General features: G+C 37.1%; 2 protein-coding genes across 2 annotated transcripts in view; one reads left to right on the top strand and one right to left on the bottom strand.

Annotated features, from left to right (window-relative positions):
- The window catches only part of FANCM (FA complementation group M), a 108470-nt gene extending 96829 nt beyond the window's left edge, over nucleotides 1-11641 (top strand). Inside the window, exon 24 of the mRNA XM_081830565.1 lies at nucleotides 11542-11641. The gene's annotated coding sequence lies outside the window, so the exon portion shown is untranslated. The remainder of the gene's footprint in view (nucleotides 1-11541) is intronic.
- The window catches only part of MIS18BP1 (MIS18 binding protein 1), a 42089-nt gene extending 30427 nt beyond the window's left edge, over nucleotides 1-11662 (bottom strand). The window contains exons 1-2 of the mRNA XM_031024541.2: nucleotides 11122-11662; nucleotides 6313-6782 (exon numbers count right to left, since the gene is read on the bottom strand). Coding sequence (XP_030880401.1) covers nucleotides 6313-6782; nucleotides 11122-11662 — 1011 coding nt within the window. The remainder of the gene's footprint in view (nucleotides 1-6312; nucleotides 6783-11121) is intronic.
- Nucleotides 11663-12116: the final 454 nt, after the last annotated feature.

Here is a 12116-nt window from a genome sequence, read left to right as displayed (position 1 = left end):
AATCAACATAAAATGAAGTATATATTTCCTATGTTACTTGTAGCAAAAACATTACAAAATCAATTTACATCAAATTAAAAGAAAAAAACTCATATACTTAGTGCTCATCTATATAAGAATCACATTCTATTTTAAATAGTAATAAGGTAAAAACTCTTGTATACAATAAAACAGAAATGAGGGAGACTGAATGGAGGTTGTACTGCATAATTTTTTCTCCAATCCAGAATCAGTTCTACATCAAATATTCTTAATATTGAATATCTCAACCACTGGAGAAAAAAAAAATCCCCGAAAATTCTAAGTTATCCATTAAAGACAAAAGACCTAACTTAGATAAAAGAGTCAGTTGTGAAGTATACACTTCACCATCATTCTTATCCCTAAAAAATATAGCATTTTTCTTTTTTTTTTTGCAAAGTTGATTTGGAGTTGCATTTAATTTTCTTTAACTACAAAGGTGATTGCTAATAATCTGTATTTAACAGCATTCTATTCCAGAGCAAATATCTAAACAGCTTAGAGAATTATTTTAGGACAAAATATTATTGTAGAGGAAAATTTCTGTGAATGTCTGTGTTGAGAAATTGCTTCTACTGAGTAACAACTTAACACTGAATTATTTCTGATGAGAAATTCAGCAAAAGTCAAAAATAACTAATTTGAGTAGCCATTTACTTTACATACAAAAAATTATAAATTTGTAGGGCGCCTGGGTGGCTCAGTTGGTTAAGCGACTGCCTTCGGCTCAGGTCATGATCCTGGAGTCCCAGGATCGAGTCCCGCATCGGGCTCCCTGCTCGACAGGGAGTCTGCTTCTCCCTCTGCCCCTCCCCCCTCTCATGTGCTCTCTCTCATTCTCTCTGGAATAAATAAATAAAATCTTTAAAAAAAAATTATAAATTTGTAAAGACAAATTCTTCAGTGGCAGTTTTATGCTGAGCCAGAAAAAGACACTAAAATGGAAGGTGCTCCTAGTTATTGCACTTCTCCTCAATTATGTTTATTTTTTATTTTATATTTTTCCTCAATTACAAATAGGCAATGAAATTCCTTTTTTATTTTTAATACTTCCACACTTGGAATTATCTAAGATAGATCATGTGTTCGAACAGTCAGATGGAGATGACATTAAAAATAAAAAATGTTCCAAGCATCTTAGATTCAATGACTCATGTTATCCTCATAACACTAGGAGGCAGGTAATACTTTATTCATTTTGTAGATAAAGAAAAGTGTAAAGTCAAGTTAAGTAATTTGCCCAAGTCACACACAGCACAGATTGGTTACAAATCTGGGAATCCTGGCTCCACAATCTTGTACCATCCGGCTTACATAAAATATCAAAATGTTCATTCATATTCATTCAGCAAAATATTTCTGACCTCTACTATATGCCAGGCACTGTTTTAGGCAGTGGGATTTGGGAAGAAACAAAATGGCTGCCCTATTAGAGCAAACATTCATGTGTGTGTATGCTAACGTGCACTCACGGGGGCTGGGGGGTGGATGTGTAGAATCAAGTGGGGTGGTGGTGGTTATATCCAAACAAATGGACAAATAATGTCTGGCAGTGATTATTATCAAAAATAAGTATAAGACATGCTTACTTAGATATGATAAGGAAGGTCTTGGAACAGAGAAGTGAATAAAGTGAAGGATAAGACATATGGGTTACCTGGGAATAGATTCTTCCAGGCAAAGGGAACAGATACAAGTCCCCAAGTAGATAGCATAGAGGCCACAGTAGCTCAAAAGGAATAAGCAAGAGAGCAAGAGAGGGGAGTAAGAGATGAGGTTAGGCATGTCAAGGACTGAATTATGTGGGAGTCCTGTAAACTATAGTAAAGGCTTAGGGTTTTCTCTTGAGATAAAAAGTTACTAGAGGATAGGCGCCTGGGTGGCTCAGTTGGTTAAGTGACTGCCTTCAGCTCAGGTCATGATCCTGGAGTCCCTAGATCGAGTCCTGCAACGGGCTCCCTGCTCAGCAGGGAGTCTGCTTCTCCCTCTGACCCTCCCCCCCTTCATGTGCTCTCTCTCATTCTCTCTCTCAAATAAATAAATACTTAAAAAAAAGAAAGTTACTAGAGGATTTTGAGCCGAGTAGTGACATGATTTAATATTTTAAGGGGTTACTCGGGAGAAATTGGACTATATAAAGATTCTGGCAGGGCACCCGGGAGGCTCAGTTGGTTAAATATCAGACTCTTCATTTCAGCTCAGGTCATGATCTCAGGGTCATGGGATCGAGCCCTGTGTAGGGCCATGCGCTCAGCGAGGAGTCTGCTTAAAGCTTCTCTCTTCCTCTCCCCCTTCCCCTGCTCGTGTACACTCTTTTCCTCTAGGGTAAACAAATAGACTCTTAAAAAAAAAAAAAAAAAGATGATGATGATGATGATTCTGGCTTCTGTCTGAAAAACAGAAGGAAGGAGAGAGACGCAACAGGGGGAGCAAGGAGACCATTAGGCTATTGTAGTAATCCAAGAGATTATGGTGTCCTGGACTAAGAGGTAGTGGCTGAATAGTGAGAAGTGGCCAGATTCAGGACAGGAGAGCCAACAGGATTTCCTCACAGTTTGGATGTGGAGTATGATAGAAAAACAAGAGTCTCAAATGAATCTAAATTTTTTAACCTAAGTATTTGGGGGAGTGGTATTACTATGTACCAATATGGGACACAATAGAGAGCAGTTTTGGGGGAAGAAATCAAGAGTTTAGTTTTGGACATACTAAATCTGAGATGCCTATTAGATATCAATGGAGAAGCCCTATAGACAATTGAATATGTGAGTGTGGGGTTTAGGAGAATGTTCTGGACTGGAGATATATATTTGGGAACTACCTGTAGAGAAATGGAATTTAAAGCTACAGCACTGGATAATACAGTCTTGACAGGAAGCAGCAAAGGGGAATGAGAAGAATGGCCAGTGAGATAGTAGAAAATCAAGAGTAAGATATCATGGATTTCAAAATAAAAAGCAATATAATGTTTTAAGAAGGATGTTTTGATTCACTGTGTTAAACCCTTGTGAGCAACAGAATAATAAGAAATAATAATTATTGGGTTTGGTGATATGGAAATCACTGGTGAACCTGCAAAGGGCAATCTTCATGGAGTGATTTCTGAATGTCCAAAGTAGAACATATTTAAGAGGGAATAAGAAGAAGCAAAAACTGTGAATACATATACCTCTTTCAAGGTGTTTCACAGTAAATGGAAACAAACAAAAAAATGGGGTGATAGATGGAATAGGATAGGGAGTAATAGGAAGGTGGACTTTTTCTTTGCACTTTTTTTAAATGCAGGCCACATTTCAGCACATTTAAATGTTAACGGGAATTTTCCAGAAGAGAGGAAACACCTGAGGGTATCATTAGAGAGACAAAGTTCTTTAGGTGGTAAGAGGAAATGAATTGGCCTTGAAAAGGGAGCACAGATTGTTCATCCATTACAAGAGAAGGGGAAGCAGAATATGTGGAAAGAGCAGCAAGTAGATTGGTGGATTTGGTAATGGGAATATGAGGTTCAATAAATTGAGAATGAGGCAGAGAGAGGAGATTTGGAAGTTTTAAGAGAAAAAGCATGAAATATTATTCTAGGCAAGTCAAGTGGATTAACAAGTGTAGCAGGACTGATGTTCAATACTGAGAGCCCACTTAAGGTTTGCTCTCAAATTTAAAATGAGACCAGTGTGGTTGTGCATTTTGTTCCAGCCACCTGTTCCCTTTTTTTCTTTTTTTTTTTAAGATTTATTTATTTTAGAGAAAGAGGAGGGGGGAGAGGCAGAGGGAGAGTCTTAGGCAGAATCTGTGCTGAGCACAGAGCCCAACATGGGGCTCAATCTCACAAACCTGAGATCATGACCTGAGCTGAAACAGAGTTGGATGCTCAGCCAACTGGACCACCCAGGTACCCCTGCCCTGCCTGTTGCTTCTTAGGTATATGAGTGAAATTTAACTAGGATCACAACTTGGTCAAAAGAGAACAGAGGGAGGGGCGCCTGGGTGGCTCAGTTGGTTAACCGACTGCCTTTGGCTCAGGTCATGATCCCGGAGTCCCAGGATCGAGTCCCGCACTGGGTTCCCAGCTCAGCAGGGAGTCTGCTTCTCCCTCTGACCCTCTCCCCTCTCATGTTCTCTCTCTCTCAAATAAATAAAATCTTTAAAAAAAAAAAAAGAGAGAGAGATAACAGAGGGAAAAGCAAGAGACCCGAGAGTTAAATCAAGGGAATGTTACAATGATGGGACCATGGAATCTATAAGGTAAAGAGGGAAATGAGGACAGGAGAGCATTGATGGACTAAAGGGTGCCTTAGTAAGGTGGAGTATTGATGTTAGGGGTAGAATGATCTGGAAAGGCAGGAGTTGGAGAGCAGGATGCTTGAAAGTGAGAATCTGGGTGTATACTGGCAAAGACAAGGTACGAGTATGACTAGGGTAGAGGGTAATGGTAAGGGAAAGGTCATTTAAGATCAAGAATTCAAGGAGGCTGGGGCGCCTGGGTGGCTCAGTCGTTAAGCGTCTGCCTTCGGCTCAGGTCATGATCCCAGGGTCCTGGGATCGAGTCCCACATCGGCTCCCTGCTCGGCGGGAGGCCTGCTTCTCCCTCTCCCACTCCCCCTGCTTGTGTTCCCTATCTAGCTGTGGGTCTCTGTCTGTCAAATAAATAAATAAAATCTTTAAAAAAAAAAAAAAAAATTAAAAAAAAAAAAAAGAATTCAAGGAGGCTGGATGGATCATCTATATGGATGTTAGTGTCACCAGAGTTGATGACAGAAATAGTAGCAGAAGAAAAAGTAACAGGTGTTAAACGCTTTAATAGTAATGCAAGGTCTTGACTAGCAGGTTGTATTATATAGGACTACAAGAAGGAACAGGGAGTGATAAAGTCTTATAGCACTTATTTCAAAGAAGCTGAGGAGAGGGGGAGGGATTGTATTAAAGAGAAGGAAAATGGCCTGAAATAATAATGAGAAACAAAAGAGATACATTATATCCTCGTTAGGTCCAACACTGTGGGATATGGGAGAAAAAAGAGCTACCATTTAAGAAAAGAAGCCATATTTTGGTTAGAGCAAGGTTAAGAAATGTTCACAGAAAATTGAGAATTTAACATTTTGCTGATGATACACCTTGAGTTCAAGAGGGTACAACGCAATGTTTGGAGATGAGAGACAGACTGGGTCAAAACTAGGGGATATACAGAACTGTATATAGATAAGAGTCTTGGGAGGCTTGATCTTCTTGTAGTAAGTAAGATAAACAGCATTGTAGCAATGACAGAATTAGTACTGTGGGATCTCCCATTACAGTTGTCTTCAAACTTTTTTGCTCAACTCACCTCACACATTTGTAAAGCAACATCTAAAAATTTTCATTGTTAAGTCTAAATATTTGCAAATAATGCAATTTTCAAAGAATACATTGAGATATAAAACTGTAACTGTTGTGGGATGCCCGGGTGGCTCATTTGGTTGAGCGTCCGACTCTTGATTTCGCTTAGGTCATGATCTAGGGGTCTTGGGATCGAGCCCCACATTGGGCTCCACACTCAGCAATGAGTCAGCTTGAGGATTCTCTCCTTCTCTGTCTGCAAACCACCCCCACCCCTCATGCACTCTCTCTAAAATAAAAATAAATCTTAAAAAAAAAAACAAAAAAAACCCAAAACTATAACTGTTACATCACACTTCCAACATGGGGCTTGAACTTACAACCCTAAGATCAAGAGCTGCATGCTTTACTGAACCAGCAAGGCACCCCTCAAATTTAGATGGAATTTAAATACCACTATCATCCTTTTAAAAATTTATGGACAAACCTTTAACAATTGGAAAATTTACATTCTATCTTTCTCCTTGAACTTGTATTCCATTCCACTTCAGAGAATTTATCCTAATGTAACATAGTGTGATAGCCTAAAGTGTTTTACTGATCACTCTGTATTATTTTACAATAGGAAAAATTCTCAAGTCTTCAGAAGCTATAATCCCTTTCTCTTTTAATTGCTGTTAATCATACTCCAAGAATCAGAAAAAAAAAAAATTAAGAACAGAAATGAACTCAGTGTTCATCCCCAAAGAGAGTAAGTAAATTGTTGAAGATTATACAACTAGTAATAGAGCAAGGTTAAGACTAACACTTGGATTCTCTTACTTTCAACCCAATGCTCTCTTCAACTAGGCCACAATGCCTCTACACTAAATAATAAAACAAAAAAATGAAGCTACTGTTAATGACAGCTTAAGAGCTCAGTTCTTGAAGAACTAGAGGGTAAAAACATAAATGTAAATCTGCCTTAAGTTGTCCTACCTTATTATTTTTAACTCCATTTGTAAGAGTTTGAAGTGTATTTGGAGAATGATTTGAAGCATTTCTTTTTGATTTCCGAGGTATTGTTATATGAAATCTTGGAGTTGCAAGCACAATTTTACATGTATCATTCATGGAACCCAGAAGATCAGTCTCTCTGGGCATTGTGTTCTCATTAATTTCCTGTTGTGAAGTCCTTTCTGTTGTCATCTTACTATCAGAAACCATTGACTGACCATTTTTAACAGGAACACAGTTAGTATTGAGAGTGTCAACAGTAGTATTTTGGGATTTTTCAATAACAGAATCAATGCCTTCTAAAACAAAGGTGTCCTTTTTAGACTTCGTGGTTACAAATGTATTCTCCCTTGAGTGAAGAATTTGTTTAGCCAACTGAACTCTAGGTAATGCCTTGCTGGAGAATCCTGCAGCTGAAACATTTTCATGTTCTTGGTTCAGAAATGGAGCCTCTGCAAAAAATACAAGACCAAACATTTATAGAAGAATTTATAGAAGAATCATATGAAATTAAAAGAGAGAAACAGAATAATACCAAACTGTTTATATTAAAAAGAAGTGTTCAGGTTAGGAATGCTCCACCCTTCTGCTCAGTCTTTCTCTGAAAGGGATGCCTACATAGGGAGAATAATTATCTAGAACATTCAACTATACATTCAACAAAACAAAAAGCACTTTACCGTAAGTTAAATTATGCAGAGATGCTTTCTTTTCCTGCTGACATTAAATCTTTTGCTTTATCAGAAGGAAAGTACTATTTGATGATTCTAGAGGAAATTCTTGCACTGAGGTTGAGTTTTGTTGTTGTTTTTTTTTTTTAAAGAGGAAATTGAATTGTATTAGTCACTGAGAAGAAAAAAATGTCTTTTACTTACATTCAATAATGATCAGATCAATACAGTATACTTCTGTAAGATATGAGTTACATTTCCCTTTTTATCTTCTCATGCTTTCATCACATTCTCTGTATCTACAGTATGCTGAGAAAGAATTTTTAAAAAACTCTACATGTTATAACTTGCCAGCTCTAGATAAAAGTTTATTACTGGACTCAGAAGCTTAGTGATCTGGAATAAAATTCTGGTGCTGCCACAAATCAGAGAGGTATATCTTAAGATTATATATGAAGTGCCATCCAGTCTTGAAAATTCTGCTTCTGCTTCTGGTTACTGTAAATTTCTAAAACACGAAAGAACAGTTGAAGAGGTGTAGCTTGTATGTTAAAAGTTGCAATGTTGTGACTCAATAGCAGACACAACCATAATTTATATGCCTTTGACATCTCTTTAGTAGACCTTCAAAGACAAAAATCTGGTAGGCTTATCTACTAGACAAGTAGGGACTAATAGTACTGCTTACATTTTATTCTACTTTATATCCTAGATTGTTAAAGTTTTATTTCTTGAAGGTAGAAATGTTTCTTTCACACAAAAAGGGGAAGGTAACAGACTTAAAATTGGAAGAAAAACTGAATTACTTTATATGTTTAATTTCAAATATTCTGACAAAAATTGATAGTGATTATGCTTTAGTAAATATGCAGCTTTAGCTTTAGAAATCTTAATATAAAGATTTTATTATAATGATGTGTATCATAAAAGAAGAGTAAGATTCTATTTAACTAATTCTACTAGAAATGGCATGGCAATGCAGTAAAGACAAGTAGGTAATTCAATCAGCTATAACATACTATAGAATCTAGGTCATTTATCTTAGAGTACAAAGTCCATGCAGATTCTCCAAAAGGTCTCTGAAATTACATACAAAATTTGTGCATTTTCTGGGAAAAGAGTCATCAGATTCTCAAAGCAGTGAGTTATTTCTTCCTCTCTAATTCCACTTGACAAATAAGACATGCTTTAATGTGTATTTGCTTCTCCCTTTTCTCCCAGACTGTATGAAACATAGATTTTGTGTACTCCCTTACCTCCATCCTAAACTCCCTTAGAAACTCTTTTTGTATCAAAATATATCACTATCTTTGAAATACAACAATATATCCACAGTCTATTGTGTAGTAAAGTGCATGGGCTTTCAAATAAGTACCTGTATTAATTCTCAGCACATCACTTACTACCTGTGAGATGTGGAGCAGACATAACCTCTTTGTCAGCCCCATTTCCTAGACTATTAAATGAGCATCTACCCATAGTGTCTGCTGAAAGGATTAGGAGATAGTGCACGTAAAATATATTTATCAATTACTGCAACTCATTAAAATCTTTATTTCAAAGGTCCCCAAATTCTGATCATTCTACCTTTCCAGATCATTCTCTCAAATCCAATGACTATCCTACCACCTAACACTTCTCCACACTTCCTCATCTCCCTCAGGTCCTCTTTTCTCTGTATAACTAACTTAATTTTCATGGTCCCCTTATACACACACCTCAACTCCTTTGTCCTCTTCATTCTAGTTGATAAAATTACAATCTTGATAAAATCCAACTCCCTGCCTATTCCCCAGCAGCACCTATGCAGGGCTAAAGGAAAACTCAAAACCACATTGACTGCTCTCATTTAAGTTCATGCTCACAAGTCTCAAGTAGGTCCTTAATGTTGCACAAGAAATCAAATTTAGGCATAGACCATTTACTCTTCCACTCTCCTGTATTATTTAAACCCCCACCTCCTCAAACTTTGATACCAGTTTCTCATGCTCACTTTCAGCTGATGGCTTTATTGTCCACTTCAGATTATTTCTTAAGTCATATAACACTGCCTATCTTCTTGTTTGATTTATGATCTGTTTATGTTCCTAGCTAAGGCCAAAACTTCCACTTTTAGATTCTGTTCCCTCTCAACTACTCAAGGGTATCATACTACCAATTTTAGTTTTTCCTTCCCGACTGGATCAGTCCCAATAGCATACAAAAATGTTCTTTCACCATACATTAAAAACAATAAAATATACGTATATATATATATATATATATATTTAAGTAGGCTCTAGGCCCAACATGGGGCTTGAACTCAACAACCCTGAGACTGAGAGTTGCACACTCTACAGCCAGCCACCCCAAAACTATTTTAAAACCATACTTCCCATATTTCTTTCCTCTCTTCAAAGAGTTGTCGATACTTACCACTGTCAATTTCTCTCCTTCACATTCTCTCTTGAACCCTTCTGAATCACATTTTTGATCCTATCACTCCACCAAATCCCCCCATCAAAGCCACCAATGACCCTCATGTTGCTAAATCCAATGGTTAAATCTCAGCCTTCACCTCACTTGACTGATTAGCAGCATTAGATACAGTGAAAGACTCCTTCCTTAAAGCATTTTGTTCTGGGGCGCCTGGGTGGCTCAGTAGTTAAGCGTCTGCCTTCAGCTCAGGTCATGATCCCAGTGTCCTGGGATCAAGCCCCGCATTGGGCTCCCTGCTCGGCCGGGAGCCTGCTTCCCTCTCTCCCACTCCCCCTGCTTGTGTTCCCTCTCTCGTTGTGTCTCTGTCAAATAAATAAATAAAATCTTTAAAAAAAAAAAAAAAGCGTTTTGTTCTTTTGGCTTCCAAAGTATCACTTCCGGTTTTTCTTCCTCCTTCTAATCTTCTTGTGGTTCGTTTATTCTTAACTTCTAAATTTTGGGGTGCCTCAGGACTCATCCTTGAATGTATTCTCTTTCTACAGTTATTCCTTGATGATCTCATTTAATCTCTTCAAATACCATTTAAGTGCTAATGATTTCCAAATGTATTTTTCTCACCGGACCACTTCCCTAAATCCCAACTAATTTTTTTCAACAGCCTAATCATATCTACACTTCAATTTTTAATAGATATATCAAAATTAACATACAAAAAACTTAATTACTGGGCACCTCCCAGCCCTGTCTATCCCATTTCAGTTAAATCACTCCATCCTTACAGCTACTCAAGCAAAAAAACCCAGAACCAAACAAACAAACAAAAACACCCTACAGGTGGTTTTACATTTTTTATATCTTTATAAAAGATATATACCTTTTATATCTTTTTAAAAAGATTTTATTTACTTTCTTTATATAACTTTTTTATCTTTACATTCCACACCTTTGTATCTTTTACATTCCACACCCAGTTTATGAGCTCTTCCTTCAAAATACACCCAGAATCCAACCACTTATTATTTTCACTGCTACCACCTAAACCAAACCAACACCTTATCTCAACTAGATAAATGCACTATTTCAAATTGACAGCAAGTGATATTTTAAAAATATAAGTTAGATCTTCTCATTTCTCTGCTCAGAACCCTCCACTGAGGGTTATTTGCTCACATAAAAGCCCAAATTCTTAACATTCACCTATAAGGCTCTACATCATCTGACTCTATCTGTCCCCTCCTCCCCACTTCTGTCCACTCACTCTGATACACTAATCTCATAGCTGGTTCTTGAATTGTTGAGGAATGCTCCTATTCCAGGGTATTTGTATCAGCTGTTACTTTGTCTGCATCATCCTTCCCAATTCTTCCAATATTCTATCTGTATCTATCACCTCCTTTAATTTTTGGGCTCACATGCCATCTTCTCATTGAACCATATCCTGACCGCCACATGGAAAACTGCAGCCCACTCAACCCTCCCCATCATCCTTACTCTGTCTTTTCTTTCCATAGCACTTCTCTTCTATTGTACCACAAAAACTATTTAAATCTGTCTCTCCCACCACCTAAATATGAGCTAGTTACACAAGGGTTGGGACTTTAGTCCATTTTGTTCACTCTTGTATCCTGAGTACCTAAAACAGTATCAGACATAATAAACACAACACATCATAGCTTTTCAATCAACACATAATAAAACTAACCTCTTGGTGAACTGTTATCTGATTGGGATGATTTGTTGTTTTCCTTTTCTTTACAGACGTAGGTATGCTGCAATACTCTTTTCTCAGCTCCTTTAGGAGTAAAAATTTTCTTTTCACTTTTCGGTGGTTCCAACAAACTACAGTTTCCTGATGCTTGTTCTTGCTTGTCACGCAGTACTTTTTCTTTCATTCTTTGAAATATTTTTCCTGGTGATTCATAGTTTGCTTTGTTTTTTAATCTATCCTTATTGGGCTTTATAGCACTGATATTAAGAGAGCTGTTAGAGGTGGTAGCCTCTGCTAGCATGGTGGAATGAAATATATTTTTATTATTAAAATTTGTCACTTCTAGAAAATGATTCTTTTTATGGTCACTCAATGTTAAAGAGGGGTTCTGATATTTTGCCAAATCTTTTACAGGAGTAAGTGTGCCTGCAGGAATGCTGTCAAAAAAGATTGCATGCATGGGCGTATTTCTTCTTTGAGAAGATGTCTCTGAAGACAAATAAATTCCTGGATGTTTCAAAGGTGTTGCGATCATCTTGATAAACAGTAGAAACAAATTTTCTCTAACAGATAATTCACTTAAACACAATATTCAGGATAGCAGACCTTCATTCAGCAGGGGCCCAGAGGAACCTGTAATTCAATGTGAAATCAACCTTTATCATGCTTTGGTGCAAAACAGTTTATTTGCTTTCCATAACAATATTATTCTAATTAAAAGGCTTAACTGGTTCATAACAACACTGGATAATCTATAGCTCACAAATCTAAGGCTTTATATTTTTGTTAAAGACTCATTTTATTATTATTTTAGATCAACAGTTTGGTCTTTAAATTTACTTCTCTAGAAAAAAGCAGTATTCACCAAATCATCTACTTAGTAACTATAAAAATTGACTTCGAGTATCTGATTTTTAAAATACTTGAACCTCAAGTCCTGGAGGTTCCAATCCAATATCTGCATCAAAAAGCATTAAATCACATCTGCA

This window comes from Leptonychotes weddellii, chromosome 9, assembly GCF_054177405.1.
Source record: "Leptonychotes weddellii isolate Sample4059 chromosome 9, ASM5417740v2, whole genome shotgun sequence".
Taxonomy (NCBI): Eukaryota; Metazoa; Chordata; class Mammalia; order Carnivora; family Phocidae; genus Leptonychotes; species Leptonychotes weddellii.
Note: the sequence above shows the minus strand (reverse complement) of the source record. Positions and strands in the feature narration are given on the sequence as shown.